Raw genomic sequence first — 23,487 nt, forward strand, 5'->3', positions numbered from 1 at the left:
CAGGCCACATTAAATACGCTATCTGGTTGGATTATACTTTTTAAATTGCTTTTGAGAGAGATTTCACACAGAATAATTTAACCAATAAGGATTTATTGTAAAGCTGCGGGAAAAAAGGGAAGACGTTTGCAGATGCAATTAAGGCACAGTAAATAAATAAAACTGTGTAGTGAGCGTGTTGCGTCTCTCTCTGTTCTGCTCTGATTTGGTATCGATTTGCATTAGAGAACGACACATGGTTCATACTTGTTTACCAAATTGGATATGAGGGCCCCTCTCAATCTGCTTCCTTATCGCTTCCTCTTCCCCTTCACCTATTCTTAGTGTGTGCTTGTCGTGTTCTCCTCACACATCCTCCATTTTCCTGTCCCATTCTCCTTGATTCGCCGTGAGCAGAATGGTCCATCTCTCCCAATTGTTTGGCAGCGTGTGCAAGCGCGGGGACATTAGCATCCTCCCTTTCCCTCCCATGCTTCAGCCTATTTTTCTGTTATTATTTTGATAATGGAAATCGAAATGAGCTCCTTTCATTGTAAACAATGTCAGGAAAGGATGCTAAAAACACACATATGCAAATGCACGCAGTCCAACATGAGAGGCGATCCTTTGGAGACCTTGAGAAAATTGGTCTGACACAATGATGTGACTGTCTGTTTATCGAACATTGTCCCTGCTGTGCTGCTGTCCCCCTTCTTTAACCTGTTCTCAGAAAAAAAAACCTGCCTGTTCAGTGCATGTATGTGTGTGTGTGTGTGTTTGTGTATTTGCATGCATGGGTGGTGCTGCACAGTGCATCTGTAGCGCAGAGGGCTTTTCAAGGGCTTTGTGTCCGTACCTGAGTGTGTGCAGGTGTGCAGAGGTTTCTAAGCCTCTGTTGGTGGGTAGGGTATATTTTCTGTCCTTGTTTGCCTTGAATCATGGTCAATTATCCACCTGCTGTGTGGATCTTAAGTCACAAAAGGCCCTCAATCTGTTGGCTCTATGCCCAGCTTTTGGTGGTGCCCCCTTCCCAAACTTGGCTGTGACAGAAAAGCTCAATCTGAGCTACACAAACCCATCATGTCCTAGTCCAGCAGGATTTCACCAAAGAAAGATGGGACCATTTTTTTTTTGTTTCTCCTCTCATTTTTAGTTGTTTATGCTCTTTAAGCACTTTGCCCTCTGTGTTTGTCCTTTCCCTCTCGGACCTTTCTTTAGTGTTAGGTTCATTTCCTTACATTCACCTCCAGAAGCTTGTACCGCATTTTTAAGGAGTGGCTGTGTACGTTCTGAAGTTGCTGGGTGGAATACTTTAGATTTTCACGATATAACCATTGTGCTAATATTCCTTCTTAAAACCGGGCTGGACAAATTAGGGAGGAAGTTGAGGCCTACGTGTCAATAGGAACGAGGAGACCTTGGTGAACAGGAAGCCTTGAGAACAATATTTCAATTTTTCTCCACTTATGCAACGCGTGGAGGAACAATACAGGTGGCTCCACTTCACAGTCTTAACAAACATGACCATATTCAGGAAAGAGATGGTTTATGAAAACGTAAAACATTCATTTACCATACCTTTGCTGGTTTACTATATACTTATACGATACAAGTATCTTACAGTCGTGGTTTTAGGCTTCCTTACCTATAACCCTGGAATGTAATCTGGCTGCTTTCTGTCCCACTCAGAAGCAATGATAATTATTTTAAAGCTAAAAGCAAATTAACCAAAGTAAGCTAAATTGTATTGTAAAATTAAGCACACTGTGTCAAAAAGGGTTTTCAAGCATATTAATCTGTGCTAAAACCTCTAAAAAAACAGTGCAGTGATAAAATACCTTTAGAACCTCTGGTGGAAAATAATGTGGAGGACTGTAAAGGAACAAATGCGGGTGGCTTTCTATATTTACCCCTGAAGTAGATATTATATCTGCTTATTATTGTGCTCAGACTAAGTAATATTTGTAAGGCATTAGGATGACAAAAATTATTTTTTTTTCTCATGTCTTCCATTAAAATACTACAGCAACACATTTACTGGCATTTTGCCGTCCTATGAACAGTGAGTGGTGAGAAACAGCTTCTTGCTGCCGCTGGCCTGGGTGTTAGATGCATGGTGGCCATTTTGGCTTTTAAGGTTAAAGCTTGTGAGACCCGTCTAAATTTGATGTTCTGTTTGTTGTTCATTCTTGGAACTTGGAAAGTTGAACTTTTGGTTATAAATGTCAGACACAACTAAACCAAAAATTTCAATCAAACGCTGATCACCATTGGAAAAACGATTACTAAGAAACAACTATTTCTATTTATTTTCCTTAGATTGCACGTCATTTAAACTTTGAGAACCAACGCCAGTTTGGAGCTTGGCTCTTTTACCAACATTTTTTGAATGGGGGTAAAAAGCCAAGGAATCGGCACACTTTTCTTACTAAGTATGGCCTGTTTTGCTTTCTGGGCTGAGTTTTGTGGTAATTTTGATTGTCACAATGTGTTTTAATCAGCCAGGCCCTTGGCTGGTGCTCTTGTCTGCCGAAAACAGATCTTTTAATGAGGGCAGCATTTCTGGTATCACTGAGTTGATGGATTGGTGCTGCTAATGTACAGTTATAAATCATCCAACGTTTGACAGACAAACCGCTGCCAAGTCTCGTTCCCCTCGGCACCGGCCACCACTACTGAAGCCGCGGTTGATTGTCAGCGATGTTGGCTCTTGTGTTATTAATGTTGTTAGCCCTGTTGGCTTTTGTTTAAATCCTTCATTACCACTGGTAAGGATGTCAACCCAGATGTGACCATCCGACTTTTACCATTTGCATGTTAAAGGGTGATACAGCTAGTGGGTGACCTTATTCCCCCCGATCCAGGTCAAGGTCAAGACGTGTGTCGAGTGGACGTCATCAATCACGGTGATCAGTTTCGCTGGCCGTGTGTCCCTCATCCATCATGCTGATGTGTTTTGCCGGCCGTGCGGCTCTGCGTTGCTGTCGGGGGCCGGAGGTAATTAATAACGCAGAGTGACGGAATTAATGAGTTAACCTGCTCCACTCTCCTGCTGTCCCTGTGACAGATGCTAGCGGTCAGCTGCTAGTTATCCTGTGGTTACGTCCCAGCCGCTCAGGTGAACTGATGCGTAAGCTTTTTATTTGTCTAATATTCTGCACAGTCAGACGAAGTGGCTTGTAAATGGTCACAAGCTGCATGGTCAAGAAGACTGAACACTGAAAAAAAAATAGAGTTAGTTTGTAGCAAGAGTTCCACAGCTATCATCAATCCACAGGAAGACAAAGAAACATGGCAGGAGGCTGTGCTGCATAGAGATGGTTGGCCCTTCATGGTGCATGAGAAGGAGAGGCTCTCCTCTGCCTCCAGGCCTGAAAGCTGATCGCTTGGTTTTTCAAAGAGCTGCATTGTGAGGACGCCTCTGATTGCTCCTCTAAAGAGCGCTCACTGTCTGTTTTGACTGGAAAAAAAAAGAGCCTGACTTTTCATCACTTAAGGAAGATAAAGTGAAACCGTGAAAGCAGGGAACATGCCATCAATTGAACTTAAATCTCTTTTTTTTCTGATTAAAAGAGCGGCTGTTGTTCTGTCCGGGCAGGCCTACCTATTGTGCGCCGTGTGCTGGGTGTTACATTCCCATAGGTTTGGAGCGCTATTGTGGTGTGCTCTCACAGTTTCAGTCCCCGGTGTATCAGATACTTTGTTGTGTTGGCCGCGGCATAGCTTGCCTATCCGGCTTTGTATGTGGGTCGCACAAGGTGGGCTGCAGTGGGTGGGTGTGTGGGTAGTTGTGGTTTTATTTGGCGGCGGTATCAGGAGCATGTATGCCCGTTCAAAGCCTGTTGTGTGGGTGGATGCCACTCCGAAGAAAACTTCAGCTGGCATGCATGTGGGTTGCTCTCATTGCATCATTAACTTTTTTTTAAACACTCCTATTTTTGTAGATAGCTGCGTTGATCGCTTTGTCTTGAGCAGATTTTCCAATTCAGCCAGAGGAATCCCCACCACACTTGCAAAACTACTCATTAGCTTCCCCCCCCTGCCCTCTTCATCTCCTCTCCTCTCAATGGGCTTTAGCTCAGAGACAACAGGAATGGGGACTGGGCAGGGGAACAGGGTAAAGACTGACAAAAAAAGAAGGGGGGGGGGGTTAAATCCAGAGGAGAGAGTAGAATGAGGGAAGGATCTGCAGGGAGAGAATAGGGGAAGAATGCGATGCCCCTGTCTATGAGGGATTTCATTTTTTTCGCCTTTCCAGAATAGAACAGTAAGTCACCAGTGTCTTTGTCTGCCTTTGATCTCTGAGCTCGAGGATTTGGCACCTGACAAACCCCTTTCTGTCTGAAAGGAGGCCTGCCGAGAGAATGCCAAGGAGAGCGGGAGAAAGAGATAGAAGGGCGGAGGGAGAGTCAGGAAAAAAAAAAATAATATGAAAGAAGAACTAGCGAGTGACAGGGGCAAAAAAGGGAAACGGTGTCGAAAAGACGGTGTGGAAAAATGGGGTTCGACTTTTGAGAGCTTTACAAAAAGGACACGATGTGGGATCTCAGCCCGTATCCCATACAAACTGAACACACGTGTTCAAGTGTCTGTGTTTTCGGGCAGATCGAGGGGTTTGCCATGGCTGGTCCTGACAGTGATAAATCCAGAGAGTCTTAAGGGAGATTCTAGGACCACCCACTGCTGTGGTTTCTACCCTTAGACACACTCTCATGCTCCTAATAGGGAGCAAATTCCCCAGCTTTACTTGGATATCGACCTCTTTTTTTTTTTTCCTTCTGTCATTCCTTTCTTTAGGGCAATTGCTCCTATAAACAAGTCCTCATGTGTTGGCTTCACATTTTCAAACATTTGCTCTAAAAACCCCGGTGTTCGAGAGTGCAGATGAAGATGCCAGCACATCTCTGTGGGTCTGGATTTGCACCGAGAATTCAAGGACAGCCGGCGGGGACTCTGAAGACAGTCTGGGATGGCTTAATATTTGACAAGCAAATATCTCATGAACTGTGCACAGTTGGTGGTAGCCCAATCTCGGGCTGTGTCTTAGGCTTTAAAGATGAACGGCACTACAGACCACGAGGTTTGGGACTCAATTAACTCTCCCTCCAGCATTTAGCATCAAAGGCAGCCGGTTGACCCCACTCTAAACTGCAGACACTTTTCTGGTCAGCGCACATGCACAAACCGCCTTTTGCATTTTTGTCACTTGAGGTGGTCAAAACTGCTTAAAACAACACCCAAAAATCCTGCTGTTCTTTTGTCTGCAGATGTTTTGAGAGATTTCCCCCAAAGATACAGAGATAACTGAAAGTACCTTCCGACTAATCTCCAATCTTTTTGTTTGTAAAACCGTAAAGAAACGAGGAGTCTCCACTCACCCCTGCAGGCTTCAGTCAATGAGGCCTTAGCTTGGCGTTAGCGAGTGAAGCGGCAGGGATTTAGTCCCGATTGAGTGAGTGGAAACGGGACAAAGAACGACTCAGCAGGTAGGAGCTAGCCCCACTCAGTTAACGTCTTGCTACGCTAATCCAGCTGCTCCAGAGCAGAGGCTGCGAAGCAAATAGTTTATTACGTTTACAATAGAGGGATTTTCTGGTATTGTGGTGGGTTTGTGAAGGCTTTCCTCAGCTGTTTGTAAATGTGAACGTGTTGGTTGCTTGGTGGAATAAGTGCTTTCTTGGACTTTCTGATTGTTGTGGTTTATGCTGGCTGATTTGATTTCTATTGTGGTTAACATGTGGGGGGAGTCACTTGACTTGATGTGGAAACCTCGGATGTAGTTATGACTGTGGTGTGGAAACCATATTAACTGTACTTTGAGATCTAGTTTGGGTTTGGCCATTTCAACTAAAGGGACACACACCAACCAACACCATTCAGGCTATAACATTGTAACCACTGAAAGGTGAGATGACTGATTACGGCTTTGTTATGGCACCTGTTATTGGGTGGTATATATTAGGCAACAAGAGAACATTTCAACCTCATTTTGCCCCTAAAACAGATATACAAATTTTTGTGAGCTTGAAAAATGCCACATTGTGATGGCAAGACTACTGGGGATGAGAAAACTGTATTACTTGTGGGGACTTCCTGATCTGCAGTGGTTAGAAGGAAAAAATGGTGGACAGGGTCATGGGTGGACAAGGCTTATTGATGCACAGGGGGAGTGAAGGCTGATCTCTGTGGGCCAGTCCAAAAGACGAGCTTAAACTAGTAAAGAGGTTTCTGGTGCTTCTGATTGACAAGTTTGAAAATACATTGTGTATCAGTTTGTTGTGCATGGGGCAGTTATGATGGCTTAAAGCTCAAACATGCAAGCTTCAGAGCTGCACCATGTAGCAATTAAAGAGGTTGGCTAGATTTGAATCTTGGATGGCTGGGTGCACATGGCAGCAGGATGCACCATGGGAACAAGATAGGAAGGTGGGGGCTATTTGCTAGCCTCGTGAGACCATCCTGATCTCGCGAGCTTTCGAGGTTTCACTCGCAGATCAGTCTGGATACTCTCCGTTGAAGAAAATTTGGAGCCGTTCACCAAACGAACGTCCAATCAGCGTTGGCTTTGAGGCGGGTTGAGGTGTGACGCAACGGGAAGCGCGTCAGTTCAGTCTTAACAACATGGCGGCTTCAGCCGATGAAACTAGCGTTAGCGTGGCTATCGAGCAAGTTTTATTGGAATTACAGAGTATTTATTTGCTGAGCTAACGACCCTTTACCTGCAGCAGCAAGAGTAGCTTGGCTTGTGGTTGTGTTTTCGTCGTCGCTCTGTTACGAGTGACGAGGAATCTGATTGGTTCATTTGGCCCGTCTATCACCAACATAGGCCAATCAGCTAACCAGTATTTTCGCCCCTTCCCAAAATTACTTCAACGGAAGGTTTCCAGATGGATATGCGGAGCAAATCTATCTGCCGGAGTCAGGTAAGCTATTTGCTGCCTTGACCAGCATTCAGCTGAGAAACCTTTTGGTCCATTAGGATGTAACTTTGACACATAGCACCTAACCTATTGTTACCTATTGCTGTATGGTTGCAGACCACCGTCACCGTTTCATGAAAACAGTGTTCTCTAATGACTGAGGCTTCTTTTAGCTGGGTAATGTGCTTTGCCACCAAGCAAAATGGTTCAGGCATAGTTTTATAAACGCAACAATTACTTTAAGGAGTTTAATTGGCCACTAAATTCCCAGATCTTTATCTAATTGAGTATCTGTGCAATGAGCTGGCAAACAAGCCCAATCCATGAAGGCACTATGCAAATTGCAGAACTTATGGGATTTGCCGATGAAAACATTGTGCCAGATTTTGCAGCATACGTTAAAGGTTCCAGTGGAGCCCATTCCATAATGGGCCAGGGCTGTTTTAGCAGCAAAAAAAGATGACCCACTCAAAATCACTTAGTTATTTTGTTATGCCTGATTGTTGGAAGTGTATAAGTAAATAACTTTTATTGGACATGAATCCGTAGGGTCTTCTTTCACTACAATAGAACAGCCACTAACAAACACTGGTCACCAAGCTTCAACATGACCCAGATCGACACTGCAGCTACCTACCATTACTCTCTAACTGCCAAGAACATGGCAGCCTACTTGAATGACAGCTTATTTGGCCCAATCGGTGTTGCCGCTGTCTGCACCGCGCCTCTTCGAGAATTGGTCTTTTGTCCTCTTCTTCTGCTTCGGCGCTCAGGGGGTGAAATATAAACCTGCTAGGTTTCCCCCCGGCCATTACAGAAACAGATAGACAAAGGAGAAACTCCTCGAAAGACGGGACCTCCAATCAAACTGTCGCTCAATAAGAAAGCCAAACGCTGTTGCCAAAAGTAGGCGAAGTGTCACTTAGGTTACCGTTTTAGATGGAGGTGTATGTGCGTGTGGTTATGGACCCCAGCTAAATAAAAACAGCCTCGTGAGAGTGACAGAGCTCCTGCTGTGCCAAGTGTGGTGGCATTTACTTGTTAAGTTGTCTGAGATGCCATGGACTCGTGTTTCATTGCAGCGCCAAGTCTTGCCACAGCTTCGTTTAAAGTTGTGCGAGAGTGACAAAAGATTGTTATTTGAGACTCTATTTTTTTGTCAGATGACATGGGAACCAATACTCCAGTTGATGCTAGACCAGAGGTTTATGAGAAAGGTGAAAACAGACAGGGCATTAGACAAAAAAGTGAAAGCGCCTTGCCAACATATTATTATTTTTTTTTGTTAAATTGACAGAATGTTAAGATAAGCATGTTCTCTTCTTATCCTGCATTGGAAAACAGCTTCTGTCAACTTCTCTAATTACATAGAGTGAAGACAATTATGTATTCGGCACTCCTTTTACAGTGAAATGTTAAACACCTGAAAGATTGGCTTTAAATAAAGGTTTATTGTTTTGTGGTTTTCTTATTTTCTAACGTTTTTTATCTTTCTAAATCACTAGACTCAGCAGTTTTGGATGTTCTTGTAGGCATTATATTTTTTGTGTCTTAGCTTGTGTTTACATGATATATATAACCTAAACTTCCCCCTCGTGTTATCTTCCAGCCTGCAAGATTGGTTACTACCGTGCTCTGGCCACGGATGGCTCCTGCTCCAAGTGTCCACTGCACAGTTACTCTGTAAGGGAGGGCTCCACCTCTTGCTTCTGCGACAAGGGATACTTCCGCTCCGAAACAGACCCGGCATCCATGCCCTGCACCCGTAAGTACACCCAGATTCCAGTACTTTTACATTACTACATTGCAGCGTACAGCATCTTCCTAGCATGCACTGGTAATCTGTATCATCAACCTCACCCGGTCATTGAAAAACAGCCCAGCGTGCACACACACCATCAGTCTGCACAAACATTAAATCGGCAGCTGCAGGTTTTAATAAGTGTCCTCTGACTGCAGGTGGCACATAATGATAAGTCATGGTGACATGAAGAACTAATAATGGTATAAACTGCTACAGCTCACTGTAAAAAGAGCAGTGGACAGTGAAAATACTGGAAATTGAATGTTTCCAGGAGGTTGTAAACAAAAAATAAAAACAAACGGCTGGTGAATCAGTCGCATGGGACATTGTCGCTTTAAGATTACACAAACATCTCCATCACAAGCACGTCTCTAGTTTTCTAAGAAGAAAAAAACATTGAGCTGTACGCTTTAACCTGACAGACATTTTATTATTGTAATATTCATAAACGGTGTTACAGGGCTGAGTTTACAGTGAACTCACTGCTCTGTTAGCTTCTGTTGGATTCATCTGAATGCGTGAGTCACTCTTACGTATTAACCTCTGACCTCATGCAATGTGTGTTGGCCTCCAACTTCCTGGTATGGCACATAGGGACGAGCTAAATGTACATTGCTTTTGCATTTAGATTTTTTTATGTATATTTTTGATACACAGACATTAGCAAACTGAAATAGAAACGTGTCATAAAATCTTAGGCGCCATAGAATATCACTGATGTTTCATGTTATTAATCAGATATGGGACAAGAATGTTTTTAACATCACCTAAAAAAACTTTAAAAGGTAATGAAAAGAAAAGGCTTGATGCTCTGATTTTGTTTTTTTTGTTGGTTTTTTTTGCACAAAACCAGTTGGAATTATTTATTCTTGGTATTTGTTATTAAAACTGTTTCTTGTTTCCTGTTGAAAGAAGCCACTCTACAGCTGGTGATAGTGTTTCCAACAGCAACATAAGGAGTTGCTGTTTAGAAATTCCCCCAGGAAAACCTGCATTGGTCTCATTTGATGTGTCTGTGCTGAACATCTTTTAGTGGCTTGATGTTAACCCGGAATTCAGTTTAGGCTCTCTTCGATGTACAGACAGACAATTTTATTCTTATCCCTGATAAAGACGTGAAATGTACAATTTCAGCAGAATGATCACTAAAACATTTAGAACAATCCAACTTTGATTTGAGTGGATCTCATATTAGGAAATAACTGTATTGACAAAATCCCTTATGTTACAATTATTGGCACGCGTTTATCCCCCTTGTTAAACCCCTGTGGCCTAAAGGACAGTCATTGCACACGATTTCTGATTAACATGTCCATGTTCGTTTTGTACCATTGCAAGGGAATCAGTCCCACAGCATCACAGATCCTCCACTGTACTTAGCAGTGGACACGGGGGGCTTTTTCCCACATATTTGTCTTTTGTTTCGTGCTAAGCCCACCTGGAGTTTTTGCTGCTTGGTCTTACTCTGACCTGACTAAAGCCCACGGTTCCAGTTAAAGTCCCAGTGGACTTCAGGAATCTCCACAAGGATATGTGTGTCATGGTATGACAGATATTATTTTTTTCAAATATAAAGTTGTCATGTACAGTAGACGGGGTCTTGGGTGATTTCTTACCTCCGTTACGATCTTCTTCACATTTGGGCTAGTGAGTAAATATTAGTCCTGGTCCAAGTGACCAGCAGCTTAAAGAAACAGGCTTATGTATCATCTTATATTCATATCGCCGTGAAAGAGAAAATCATTAATTACTAATTTGAAGTTTTGTAAAAGCTCATATACTTAAAAAGAAGCAAACAGTTGTATTTAATGTGTAGAGATTGTTGAAAAGGATGAAATGTTGGATTTATATCTTTTGTTTAGTTATGAGATTATCCTAGGTCAGGAAGTTATCTGAATGCTTTTCACACATCTTTATCCTGGGCGGTATGTACTCAACACACTTGGTTTTAATAATAATTTGGCGTTTGAAAATACATAAATGCTAAATTCTCTCACCGTTGGGCGCCAGTACTTCCACTGCATTACTCGCCTCTTTCAAACGGGCGAGCTGGGAGGTCATCCTCATTGTCTTGTTAGTCAGCGTGGAATCTCGCAGTGGCGGCTGCGAGCAACAGCTGTCGAAGCTCATTACTTGGCTGATTTCATAAGACCCAGCTTCATCACCTCTGCGACATTCCTAACGCGGCGGATAGGAACTGAACATTAGCCCGGCTCCCACAGAGACCTTTGCCCCTCCCCGTCGGCCAGCCAGCATTTGATCTCTGAACCTTCACCCTGTCTGTCGACTGCTGTTTTCCTTTCCTCCACGTCCCCCCCCCCTAACTTCTAACCCACATGTTGGATCTCTGTAATTAAGACTGTCACTCACGCAGCATCCATCGGGATCTTGTTTTCATTCGGTTTCTCTTTCTCTCAAAATCTACTCGAAGTCACGAACCGAGCAGATGAGGTATTTAAAAAAAAAAAAAAAAACTCTTGAAATTATCTCCCAGTTTGCCTTGCTGAAGGTCAGCCTGGAACATGAGGAGCATCTCTGGTAAATGGGGAGCACGTCTCACTCGCTCTATGTTTGTGTGCGTGTGTGTGTGTGTTCTTGTACTTGCAGCTTAGCGAGAACATGTTTTGTTCATTTTACTAGTAAAGTGCTGACTTTGGATCTTTTTTTGGTCCCCCATTTTTTCTGGGCTAGACTAATGTGTCAATTAGGTTTAGGTTAGGGTTAGGCCAGAGAAAGACTCATAAATGAGTGGAAGTCTATGGAATTCAAGGTTCTCTTTTTATATTTTAAACAAGGATGCTTGTGTGTGTGTGCGTGTGTGTGTGAACTGAACAGGCTTTCCCCCATTCTTGGCTCTCGGATTAGCACTGGAAGATGGTTATTAGAGCTGGGTGTAGTGTAATTCCGTTATTGTGAGATGGTTTGTGTTACCTCTGTGTTACCGCTGTGGCTTTCAGCACCTGTGTGGCACCTTTTCTTGTCTGCTGGGATTGTTCTTTTGATAGGCCGGTAATGACTGCTATATTTGATCTCAACAATTGGTTTTCAGATTAGATGTAAATCTCCTTCCAATTTTTTTTTTTTCCTCCCACTCTTCAGCTTGACCTGGTTGACGCCTGGCACGGTGAAGGAAGCGCACGGCTAATGAGAACAGCGGCCCTTTTCTCTGAGAGCGAAACGCACTCGGTCTTGTGTTGTTTTATTTAGCTCTTTTGGCTCATTATGATGTTATGTTTTATATAAATTTTCTGCTTCTTGTTTTGTGTTAACTAGATTTCTGGTAAAAAAAAAAAAAAAAATTCCATTTCCTTTATGTGGCATCTTTCAAAATTCACACCCTAAATCCGTTCCGCATTGTGTCATGATGCAACTGCCTTCTATCTTTTTTGCTAATTTATGCCGTAGGCCCACACAAAACAGCGTATGGTTTTCAAAATTTTTTCTCAACTGAAAATCTTGTGTGGTGTGGATTTCCATTCAGTCTTCAAGTCAACACTTTGTGGAATAACCTTTTTTTTTTTTACAGATCCAGGTCTTGGGATTTGCCTCTACCATGTCTGGCTGTGGGTTTACTGTCTTTGTCCTTTAAAGTTTTCTGCAGCTTCTAGCTGCTTTTCTTCCAGGATCAATCTGTATTCAGCTGCATCCGTCTTTCCTTCGACTTTAACCAACATCCCCACATCATGACGCTGCCACCATCATGTTTGACAGTGTTGGCCAAAAATCTAACCATCTTCCCCCTCCTTGCATGTGTCTCCTACAAGGCTTGTGGGCTACCTGCAAATCAGACTTGTTGGTTTCTTTTCTTGCCACCCTTGCCAAAAGGTCAGATCTGCAGAGTGCATGACAAATAGCTTTCATATCGACAGATTCTCCAACCTGAGCTGTGGATCAGGTCCACAGAGATTTGCTTTATTTATTGATACTTTTCTTGGCCTGTACATTTTGGTGGAACAAGATTTTTGGTTCTTTTAAACTTTCATTTTAACTCTGTAAGGTCACATTTGGAAAAAAAATCACGTGTTAATTTATCCCTTTCAGAAAGTATCAATTATTAACATAAGGGGGGGAAATATGTAATACACATGATTAATTGGAGCTGAGTGAACAAGCATGTGCTGCAGAATAGTAAAAATGTCAGGAGGAGGACACCCCCAGGAGCTGGCTGCTCCACCGTGTTCAGGTTAAGAGGAAGGCTTTCTCCACTGTTTGGGAATTCTTTCAAAACTTGATGCGTTTCTCAGATTTCTCTTCAGTTTTCCTAGTAGTTGCGTCGCTGAAGAAGAGGGAGGGGTAATGCACACAAAAGCTGGAAGGACCCGAGGAGGGGGCACTGAATGAACCCCAGCCGGATGGTAATAGCGGGGTCGATGCTTCGGCCAATTTAGCCGGCTCTCTAACCCACCCTCAACACTGCCAACAATTACTGATAAAGAGAAACAGAAAGACAAGAGCGCTGTAAGAAGGAGAAAAAAAAAGAGATGAAGCTGAGAGGACGGGAGCCTGCGGAGAGGATAGGTGGAGGATTTGCTGAAGCACACACTAAAAAGACAGGTTAAAAAAAAAAGAGACCATTAAAGACGTTAACCAGCCCATAACTTATGAGGAAAATAAATTTGCAAGATCTAACTTTTCTAAGCATTTTTAGATGCTGTGCGACGGTTTTGGAAGCACAGGGCCTCTCCTGTCTCCGTCTCCCTCCGACGTTCTTTCTCCCAGGATTAATTACCGGGTGTCAGTCACAGCCGACGGCTCTCCCACGCTCCCACCGGCGCATTCAGAGAGAGCGACAGGTACCGCCAAAGGTGCTGTCTGCGCACGCGCCCGCGCACGTGTGTGTGTGCGCGCCAGATGAAGTGAGGAATTGTGTCACAGTGTTTAACGCTTTATACAGTCATAAAGTTACGCAACAGTGTTGTGACGTTTGTCTAAGCGACAAACAATCTCTGGGATGCGAATAAACCTGTTCCTATCACAAATGATGAGATCCAAGCTTCTTTACTGACATGTTTCTGCAAGTGTGAAATAATCGTTCCCCTGATTTATTCGGTCATTGACCTATACTACAGGGCGTGAAGGAGTAAATGTTAGTTAAACAAGTGTTCTGGCAAAGACATGGGGACGGTTTTGTTTCAGAAGCCCCCGTATTTAACTTGTCCTCATTGTCTGAGAGGCATATGGAGGAAATGAGGTGAAAGAGCAACAAAGAGGAAGATAGCGAGGAGCAGCAGAGGAAAAAAAAAAAAAGGGGTCGCTCTGTCACAGTTTTTAATGGGAATTTATTAATAGATGTCCATTGTAGGCTGCAGTTGTGAGAGGGGAAATTGAATGTTGCTAATATTAACAGTCCACATCTTTCCATCTGAAAGCTTGTGTAGCCAGACAGGCCGCTCTTCTTGGTCTATTTCCTGTCCCTCCTTGCCGTAATCCTTCCATCCACTCAGACCTGCTCCTTCCACGTTGTTAAGGTTCCTTCTCCTCTCTTCTGTCTTCTCTTTCTGTGGCTTTTCATATCAATTCTCATATTATTCTCACCTTTTCGCACCGTATGGCACGTTTCCCAGAAACACATTTACTAAATGTTCACAACTTGGGCAATTCAAATCGGTATGTGCAGATCTAGCAAATCTGCCCTCATTATTGCTAAGTTTACCTGATGTTGAGCCATGGATGAAGGCTTCCCACAGTCACCGATCACAAAATAAACCCTTGATGTCGTCGTTGATGAGGGCTTATTCTCCTTTGACCAAGTTACCTTCCTCTTCCAGTCTTGACACGTTGAATTTGTGTCAAAACATCTGATATGATTTTATGCCATAGCCCAACACGAGGTAATGTGATGTTTGAGATGATGTCCTCGCCTGCTCATATACGGCGATAAACTGAACTTTTCATCCATCCTTCTTAGGGAGATAGCTCTAGTTCAGTCAGGATGCAGTGCATCTATGAAAAGCAATTTTTTTAAGTCTAGCCACAGATTGACAATTGGATTTATATCTGGACTTTGAGTAGGCCATTCTAACACATCAGTATACTTTGATTCAGACCCTTGCTTTGTAGCGGTGCTGCATGTGAATGGTCATCGTCCTGATGAAAGCCAGACCTCCTTCATGGTCCTTTGCGGCCTCTTAGCGGTTTCTATCCAGCACAGACCTGTACTTAACTCCATCCATCTTCCTACCCATCCTGCCCGGCTCACCTGTCCCTGCTGAAGAAAAGCAACCACTCAGCAAGATATTTTGCCCCCACATTGGGATGCTGGGGGGTTACTGTTTCATCTGAGCTGAGCACCCTCTTCCTGTGTTTGCTGTGTCCGCTTCATGCTGACAATGGCTTGCAAATGGCTCAGCGAGAGGTTCAAAGCTTTGGGATCTTAATTTTATAATCTAACTCTACCCTAAATAACTCTCTTCCTGACCTGCTCGCTGTGTTCCTTGGTCTTCATGATGCTTTTTGTTCTCTTAAATTCTCCAGTAAACCTCTGAGGATTTAGACAAAGTGGCTGCATTTAGAACTGACGTTTAAAACTGATTCTCTGTATTTACAGCCATCTCGGGGTACTGCGACGCAATTATTGAATATCCATGTCTTGCCGTTATCCAACTTAAGAAGCTAATGCTTACCTGCAGAGCCACTACAGGACGTAGTCGGCCATGTAAACTCATGCCAGCTCTGGTTCCCTCTGAATGCACGTGGTCTTCCCAGGAGGTCCTGAGCCACCTCTAAGTAGCAAACAGGCAGACGGCTTGTGGTGCCAAATGGTATCAAATGGGAGCAGGAACCCACCTCCTCCACTGACACTTCTAACACCCTAACCTGCTTAATCTCTTTATAGTTTGCACTCTGCATCAGGTCAAATGGACTGTATTTACACAAGGGTTGAATACACTTACTGCTTAATTCCTATTCCAGGTTTCTACCTAAGCTGCTCTAGAATCGTTTAATTTTATTAAAAAAAACTAAACAAAAACAAAAAGAAAAAACGCGCTTCTTTTCAGTGACTGAATGTGGTTGTGGATTCTTTTCCTCCTGCAGAGGAGCTGCGAGCTGTCCTCTCCTCTGCTCTCTGTGTCTCTGTGAAATCACTCTTTGCCACGCTGCTCCTCCAAAAATAACACTGATAATTAATTTCCGTTGTGAAACGATTCATCAGCGAACTGACTGGCTTTCATATTTCACCTCGCATCGATCCCCGGGCCCGCTCGCGTGCGCTTCATTAGTTAAAGGGAGCGCGAGTCAGCCAGGGAAAACAGAGGCAGAGGGAGACGGAGCAAGGCAGAGTTAAGTCAATTACCGCTGTTTGATAGCGCTAAGGAAAAAAAAACAACAACACAACAAACAAACAGAAAAAACAAGAACTCACAAACACATTATTCACAACAAAGCTGGCATGTAAAGAGGAAGTAATGAGCTGGAGGGTTTGTGTCACTTACCTGCGCTGCAGCTCTATTTGTGAAGCTCAAACAGCATCAACTTAACAAACTGTCCAGACTTTGTCTAAAGTCGTGGAGCGGGAGCAAAAAAAAAAAAAAAAGACCGGGCAGTCGCCACCTTTTCGTCTGGATCTGAAAAGGGCTCTGCTGGCCTATTGGATTTCAGTGAACATTCTGAATTAACTGAGGGGAAATTGGATCTTCCCCAGCTGTAATGGACAGGACATTAAAAGGGAATTCAAGAAGCCTGAGCTCCCATTAAAGGGACAACCCAGTCAATTATGCATTTAAATCTTAGCCATATGTATATGTGCGGATAGAATTGACTCACAAACCCAGAAGGTAGTGAGATCTTTGAAGTCTTCACCAAAGTATATAATCGTACTGGTTTCACCTTTTATTGTTTTGCCCCATCCGTTGTTGAGTCATGAGTGTTGGGCTTTTTAATTCTCTCCCCACTGCAGCCAATCACCTCATTTGTTTCCTCCTCTCCCCAGGCCCTCCGACCGCACCTGTCCACCTCATCTCCAATGTGAACGAAACCTCCGTCAACCTGGAGTGGAGCCCCCCTCGGAACTCCGGGGGCCGCCAGGACCTGACGTACAACGTCGTGTGCAAGCGCTGCGGGCCTGACGGCCGGCGCTGCCAGCCCTGCGGCAACGGCGTTCACTTTAGCCCCCAGCAGCTGAGCCTGAAGGGGACCAGGGTGTCCATCAACGAGCTGCAGGCGCACACCAACTACACCTTCGAGGTGTGGGCGGTGAACGGCGTCTCGCCTCAGAGCCCGGGGCCGGAGCAGGCCGTCTCCGTGACTGTCACCACCAACCAGGCTGGTAAGAGGAGCAGCGAATGCGTGATTGTTAGCAGATATAACACAGTCATGTTCAATAAATTAGGATATGCATTCCAATGAGGCAGATTAAAAGTATTTTTTGAAAATAACAACTTTCAAGCAAAAATTATGCTTAAAATGTTTTTTTTATTGGTTTGGTGTAATATTCTAATGCTAAATGTAGTTCTTTCATTATATGTAATCAATAAATTATTGCTGTTAAGTGAAATAAGGACAATATCATAATTTATTGAAAATGACTGTACATAGTGTGTCTGGTACCTTTTTAAGGAACTCTTTTTTTCAGCAGTTTTGTTTTTGTAGTTGCATAATTACACATTAATTACGCACAATTTTGCACACACACACACACACACATATATATATATATATATATATATATATATATATATATATATAAGGCAAGGCAAGGCAAGGCAAATTTGTTTATATAGCACAATTCAGTACAAGGACAATGCAAAGTGCTTTACATGATTAAAATATAGGAATAAAAGCAAGTAGGGATAGAATGTAGAAACAAAAAACAACTTTAAAAACAGTAAAACAATTTAACTAGAACAGTCAAAGGCAATTTTAAACAAATGTGTTTTTAACACATTTAAGGCAGATATGTTAGAAAAAAGGCAATGAAAAAAGCATTTTCAAAAGTGTTCATACCCCTTACATTTTTTCATATTTTCCCATGTTACAACTACTAACGTCACTGTGTTCTGTGTCTGGAGTTTATGTGACAGAGCAACACAGAGTAGCACATCAGTATAAGGTGATAATGCACTGATACATGGTTTCTCAACATTTATCACACAGAAAATCTTAAAAAGTGTGGTGTGCGTTTATGTTTAGGCACCCTGAGTCATTACTTTGTGGAATCAGTTTTCTCCTGCAATTACAGCAGAAAGTCTTTTGGTGTTTGCTTCTGCCAGCTTTGCACGGATAGAGACATGTAGAGACCGACATTGTTGCCCTTTCTTTGTAATAAAATGGCTCAAGCCAGATTGGATGGAGATGTCTGAATAGCCATTTTCAAGTCTTGTCAGAAATTCTCAGTTGGATGTGGGTCTATACTTCCATTGGGCCATTCTACCAGATGAACATGCTTTGATTAATGCTCTAGCTGTGTGTTTAGGGTTTTCCTTCTGGAGGAATGCTGACATAAACCCTCCCTGCACCCACCATGTCTCACCATTGTTATGGTCTTCTTCAGACACAATGGCAGTTTTCCACCATACAGTCAAAAAACGTTTCTTTGTCTTACTTGACCTGAGCTTTTGTTCAGCGGTTTGCTGCGTCTTCACTTAGACTTAGGACAAACTGCAAACAGGGCTTCTTATGGCCTTTTTTCAACAGTGGGTTTGTTCTTCACCCTCTTCCCTACAGGCCAGATTGGTGGATTGAACAAAGATTAACTTCCCTGTCGAGCGATTCCCCCACTTGAGCTGTGGATCCAAGCAGCTCCTCCAGAGTTGCAATTAGGCTTTTGGTTGACTCTTAGATTTATGCTCTCCTATCTCAGCTTGTTAGTTTAGGTAGGGTTAAGTAACAGAAACAAGGCTTAATAGTCAAGAACTGTAGCAACATGAAGTTAGTTGCCTACTGTTTGGCTCTACTAAAATGATATCAGGACATAGTATCCTAGTTACTTAAATAAACTGAGTGTAAGGTTGTGCTACTGCAATAAAAATGTACCTTATTGCATCACTTCACCCAGTTACACCCTGGTTATCAATAAATGTTGGAGGGAGCTGTATTTATACACATATCTTAAACCTTTTAACAAGATATATAGACTGAATGCCTCATTTCCATTAAATGACTGCCAAACAGAACCCCTGTATGTAATTTGGCTAGGGTTAGGGTAAAACATGAATCTAAAATAGGAAGTAGAAAACAGTTTTCTTCCTCTTTTCTTAATGTCCGTCACTGAAATATTTTTTTATTTTTTTATTTGTTCCTCTGTGTGAAATATTAGGCTTTATTGTTGCTATATTAAAGCTTAATTTATATGTTCCTGGTTATGACCCATCTATTGCTGCTGTCTCTTTCGTCAAGTCAGGGTTGTTCCTGTCAACAACAAAAAAAAGAAAGAAAAAAAATACAGTTTTGTTACCACCCTGATTTTCTCTCACTTGACCAGGTTTGGGTAATTTTAGGAGGAATCATGCAGATCTCAAAAACCACGGAGCTCTTTTTTTTTTTTTTTTAGCTTTTCAACGCACGATTGTGAACGGAAATTGAGTAGCTGTCAGAGTCTCACTTATTCTTATTTTGCTTTCATGGTGACAATCTGCATGTGAAAATGTGTTTACTAAAGTAGCGAGCAGTTTTTGGCGGCGCCCGGGTGATTACTGCGGAGGCTGATGGACTCGGCAGTTGGAAATCATTTTCTGCAGTATTTCACTGGAGTTTTGCATAATTAGGCTTGAGAAGGCTAGGCTGAAGATAGGGGCGTCGGGCTATATTTAGCTGGGGCGATAATGAATAAGATGACTTGTATTGATCTGCGGAGGATTCATTACAGATGTTGGTGTATTTGTGTAAGTGTGTCTAATTATTCCCGTCGAATAAAGCTATGAATACAGAGTTAAAGAGGAGTCCTTCATCCTGAGGATGTATTCAGAGCCTCCTGTTGTTTTGTCATTTAGTTATTTTGTAACCTGTTGTTGTGCAAATGGGTTTTTACAACCCTTGATCTTTTCCCTTCGTCTCTCCCCCTTCTCCTCGGGTTATTGCAGACCGTTACCACGGCGTGCTTTACTGCTCTGCTCTTGGGTGGCAAGCTCAGGGCCTTTTTTTGTGTCTTTTTTTATTACTAATTTCCCTCCATGGGAAAAAAAGTGAATGTCTCGAATAGAGCTAGGGTCGGCAATTTAAGGACAAAGTGGCTTGATTTATCTGATGGGGCCTAGAGAATAGAGATGAATGGATGTGCATCTCGTGGAAAGAGTGGCGAGTCCTGCCAGACAGCCATGTGTGGGAGCTGTAATGGAGCGTGCCCCGGAGTCCAGGGCCGAGGAGTGCGCACTAGCATGTCAGCGTGGTCACACAGATGCACAGTTGCAAGAAGAAGCTCCCAAATGAGCTATTTCAGACGTGGATTCATACAGAGGCGCACTAACACACACAAACACACACACACACTGAGCAGTGTCCCCCTGAGGTTGCTGGAGGCTAAACTCCCGACTCGAAGCTGTAAGATATGGATGATGTTGCCTTTGGCTCCTCACTTGTGCATATTTCACAAGTATTCGGAGCTGCAGCTGGAAGCTCTATCAGTCTTTTTTTTTTTTTTGCGTGCGCATTTGATGAAAGGTGAACCTGCACGGACCATCGGCATTCACGGCCAGCCCGAGTTAAAGTGGAAGCCTGCGACTGCACCGGGCCCCCCCCCGACTGACCTGGGGGCCGCTGGAATTTACCCAGAATGGGTTTACAAATGCAGTAGTGGTAAATCTGAAGGGTACTTAAAACAAAGACTGGATCTATGTTAGAGACTCTTCTTTTGAAGGATGATGATGTAACGCTTAATTGCAAAGCACTGACAGACAAAAGATACACATATTTTGTAAGAACTGTAAGAATACCACTACTAGCTGACTATTAGCTGCAAGCGGGGCTTCCTGTCGCTGCTAAGCTAAAGTATTATCTCACTGCTTGGACCACATTTCGCCGTCTCTAGACTTGATAGTAAAGAAATTCTTAACAACACAGTTTCAGATTCATGAAATGTTTTTTTATTTGTGAAAACACTCCAGAAAGAGCATTACCATAGAATTAGTCAACCATTAGCTATAGTAAAACTTTAACTTCTAAGTTTTACACATAGATTACATGAATTAAAAACATCTTCTGTAACCAATACTCTATCAATGACAGCCAAAGCAATGCTTTTCTGTTTTAATCGATTTGTTCATTTTCACATACACCGTAGCTATCAGCAGCTCAATAAAGACAGAGATTAAACTGTGTCTTTACTCCTCGACGAGTCTGCAATAATTGCGACGAGCTGAGCTGCAGGTGGGCCCCCAAAATAAATTCTGCCCTGGGGGGGCCTCATGCAACCCCGCGTCAGCCTCGTCTCTATGCTTAAAGATGACGATGATCTACATTTCCTCTCTTAAACAACGTCTCTGCCCGCGTGTGCGTGCGTCTTGTAATGTGTGTATGTAAAAGTGAAGGGCTCCAGACTGATTGGATTTCTTGATGCTAATGCTCAGCAGGGGCTTTGGTAGCTCTGGTTTCAGCCGCTCTAATCCAGCCAGTCATCCAATGTCCCTCTCTTTCCATCATCCAGACACGGAGGATCACAGTTATTGTGATAGATTTATTAGGATTCATAAGTGTTGTAGAAAAGACCCCCACGCCTCCGCCTTCGTGTAAAAGTTTGGGTTTCAGCTGGAAAAGAAAAAAAAAAAAAGCTTGGATTGAAAGGGATCTCCGGCGAGAATGTAAAAAGAGCGGACTGGAAGAAGGTGCAGCTGATCGAGTCAGACTAATCGAGTCGTAGATCTGTGACCGAGCTTGGATTTGTGTCGGAGGAGGTCAGACTCCGTGTGTCGCCATGAACAATGGCGCCGCTGTAAATCAACCGAGATGTAACCCTTTCACTTGGACTGCGTGGTGAACGGCAGGGGAAGGGGTGGGGGGTGGGGGGGTCTGTGCTTTGAACTGACCCCTGGCTGTAAATGTATGTTTTCTCACTCTTTATGGGATGAAGCATTTTATGTGTGGGAAAACAAGGAACAGAAAGACTCAGAGAGAGACATGTTTATGTCTTGATACAAAATACTTGGCAGGCAGAGGTGTCTAAAAAGGAATCAGTGTGTGTGTGTGCGTGTGTGTGTGTGTGTGTGTGTGTGTGTGTGTGTGTGTTTGTGTGGGCAAGTCTTTTTGGCCAACACGGAGATGAAAATTTCCATCTCCCCGGCACACCGGACAGCCGTACATGTGGAAATGTGTTTTGGGAGGCAGAAGCATACTCTATTCATGCAGGATTGGAGCAGAGGGGAGGTGTGGGGGGGGGGGAGCCTGGAAGCAGGAGCGGGCTTCTCTGCTTGCTAAAAAACGGCTCCCTGGTCGACTATTTCTCCTTGTCGGCAGTGAAATTGAGTGACTCGAATCTGGCGACAGGGCTCCAATCTGGCGGCCACATGTGCAGCCCCTGGCCGCGTGTGTTGCACTGCTGCTGCTGAAAGTGTTCGGGCCCGCTGCGGATGCTCCAAGCAGCGCAAACACATTGCATCAAACACGACTGCAAGGACAAACTCATTCATGTAACAAGCCAAGACACAACCTCAAAAGCATAAAAAAACGATTCCTTTTCCTTCTGATTCCTTCGGGGGAAGTGTTCTCACAAGCCAGACCCTGACTCACTGCACCTCTTATCAGGTTTTTAGTTATTATTACGGTATATGTGCATGGGTGGTCTGATTGATTCTGTATGAGTAATGAGGTCCTTTTCTTTGTTGCAGGTGTGTGTGTGTGTGTGTGTGTGTGTGTGTGTGTGTGTGTGTGTTTGTGTTTAGTGCTAGCGTTCCATTCTGAAATGAGATGTGAATATTCATTGCGTCTAACACTTATTATCAAACTGCCTCGGTTTGCCCACGCTTCCAGGACGCTGTAACAAATTGCCAGCCTTGCCCCACATGTATGTAAATTCGCCTACTGGGTGCTTTAAAGGCTTATATTGTCCTTTCCAAATAGTCTCAGGTAATATATCTGTTTAAATTTGCATTCCTAACAAACACTAATTATCTGCAGAATATCACATTGAGTCGGGCCTTTTAAAGATTATGTTTTCTTTTATATGTTGAAATGACAAAACCCTCAATAACTAAAAAACAAAAATTTGGTTTTACTGGAAACTTTCTGCAATCCAAGGTTTCAATATTCTAGCCGTTGAATAGATGCAAAGTTGAAAAATGCAGATTGTCATTGCCAGTATCACTGGCAGAAAAAGCCCCACAGCAAGATGCTGCCATCATCATACTTTGCAGCTGGTAGCGTCCCTAGATTTGGAAACCTCACCTCGACTCCTTCCAAAACACTTATTTGTCCTTGTGAGCAGAAAGTTCAAACTTCGTCTCCTCTGTCCATAAAACCCTTCTTTGGAAGGCATTTGCCTTGTCAATATGAACAGCTGCAAATGTCCGTAGAGCTTAAAGGGGCTGATTTTTGCCTGGTCTGCACCTTGTCAGTTGATGCTCTTGCTAAAACACCTTCACGTTTTACAGCCATCGTTATGTTCTTAGTTTCCAGTTCACGGCCGGCTTCACCTAACAGTGACAGCTTGGTTAAAACTTGAGCACAAATTGGTGTTTCAGGCGGGCAGAGAACTCAAAAAGTGTTTAGAAGACTTAGGGTTAGGGTTCCCAATTCTTCTCATAGCCCTGACCCTAACTCTGATGAATATTTGTGGAATAAGTGTTTAAAATTATGCCTTTGTCCCAGAAGAACGTCTAGTTTCAGTGAATCCCACAAACTGCGCTCAGTAGAGAGGTC

The 23,487-nt window shown here is 43.3% G+C and overlaps 1 protein-coding gene across 1 annotated transcript in view; it reads left to right on the top strand.

Moving 5' to 3' along the window:
* Nucleotides 1–23,487, top strand: part of epha4l (eph receptor A4, like) — a 67,828-nt gene that overhangs the window by 15,765 nt on the left and 28,576 nt on the right. Inside the window, exons 2-3 of the mRNA XM_021316861.2 lie at nucleotides 8,509–8,664; nucleotides 16,634–16,969. Coding sequence (XP_021172536.2) covers nucleotides 8,509–8,664; nucleotides 16,634–16,969 — 492 coding nt within the window. The remainder of the gene's footprint in view (nucleotides 1–8,508; nucleotides 8,665–16,633; nucleotides 16,970–23,487) is intronic.

This window comes from Fundulus heteroclitus, chromosome 18, assembly GCF_011125445.2.
Source record: "Fundulus heteroclitus isolate FHET01 chromosome 18, MU-UCD_Fhet_4.1, whole genome shotgun sequence".
In the NCBI taxonomy this organism is placed as follows: Eukaryota; Metazoa; Chordata; class Actinopteri; order Cyprinodontiformes; family Fundulidae; genus Fundulus; species Fundulus heteroclitus.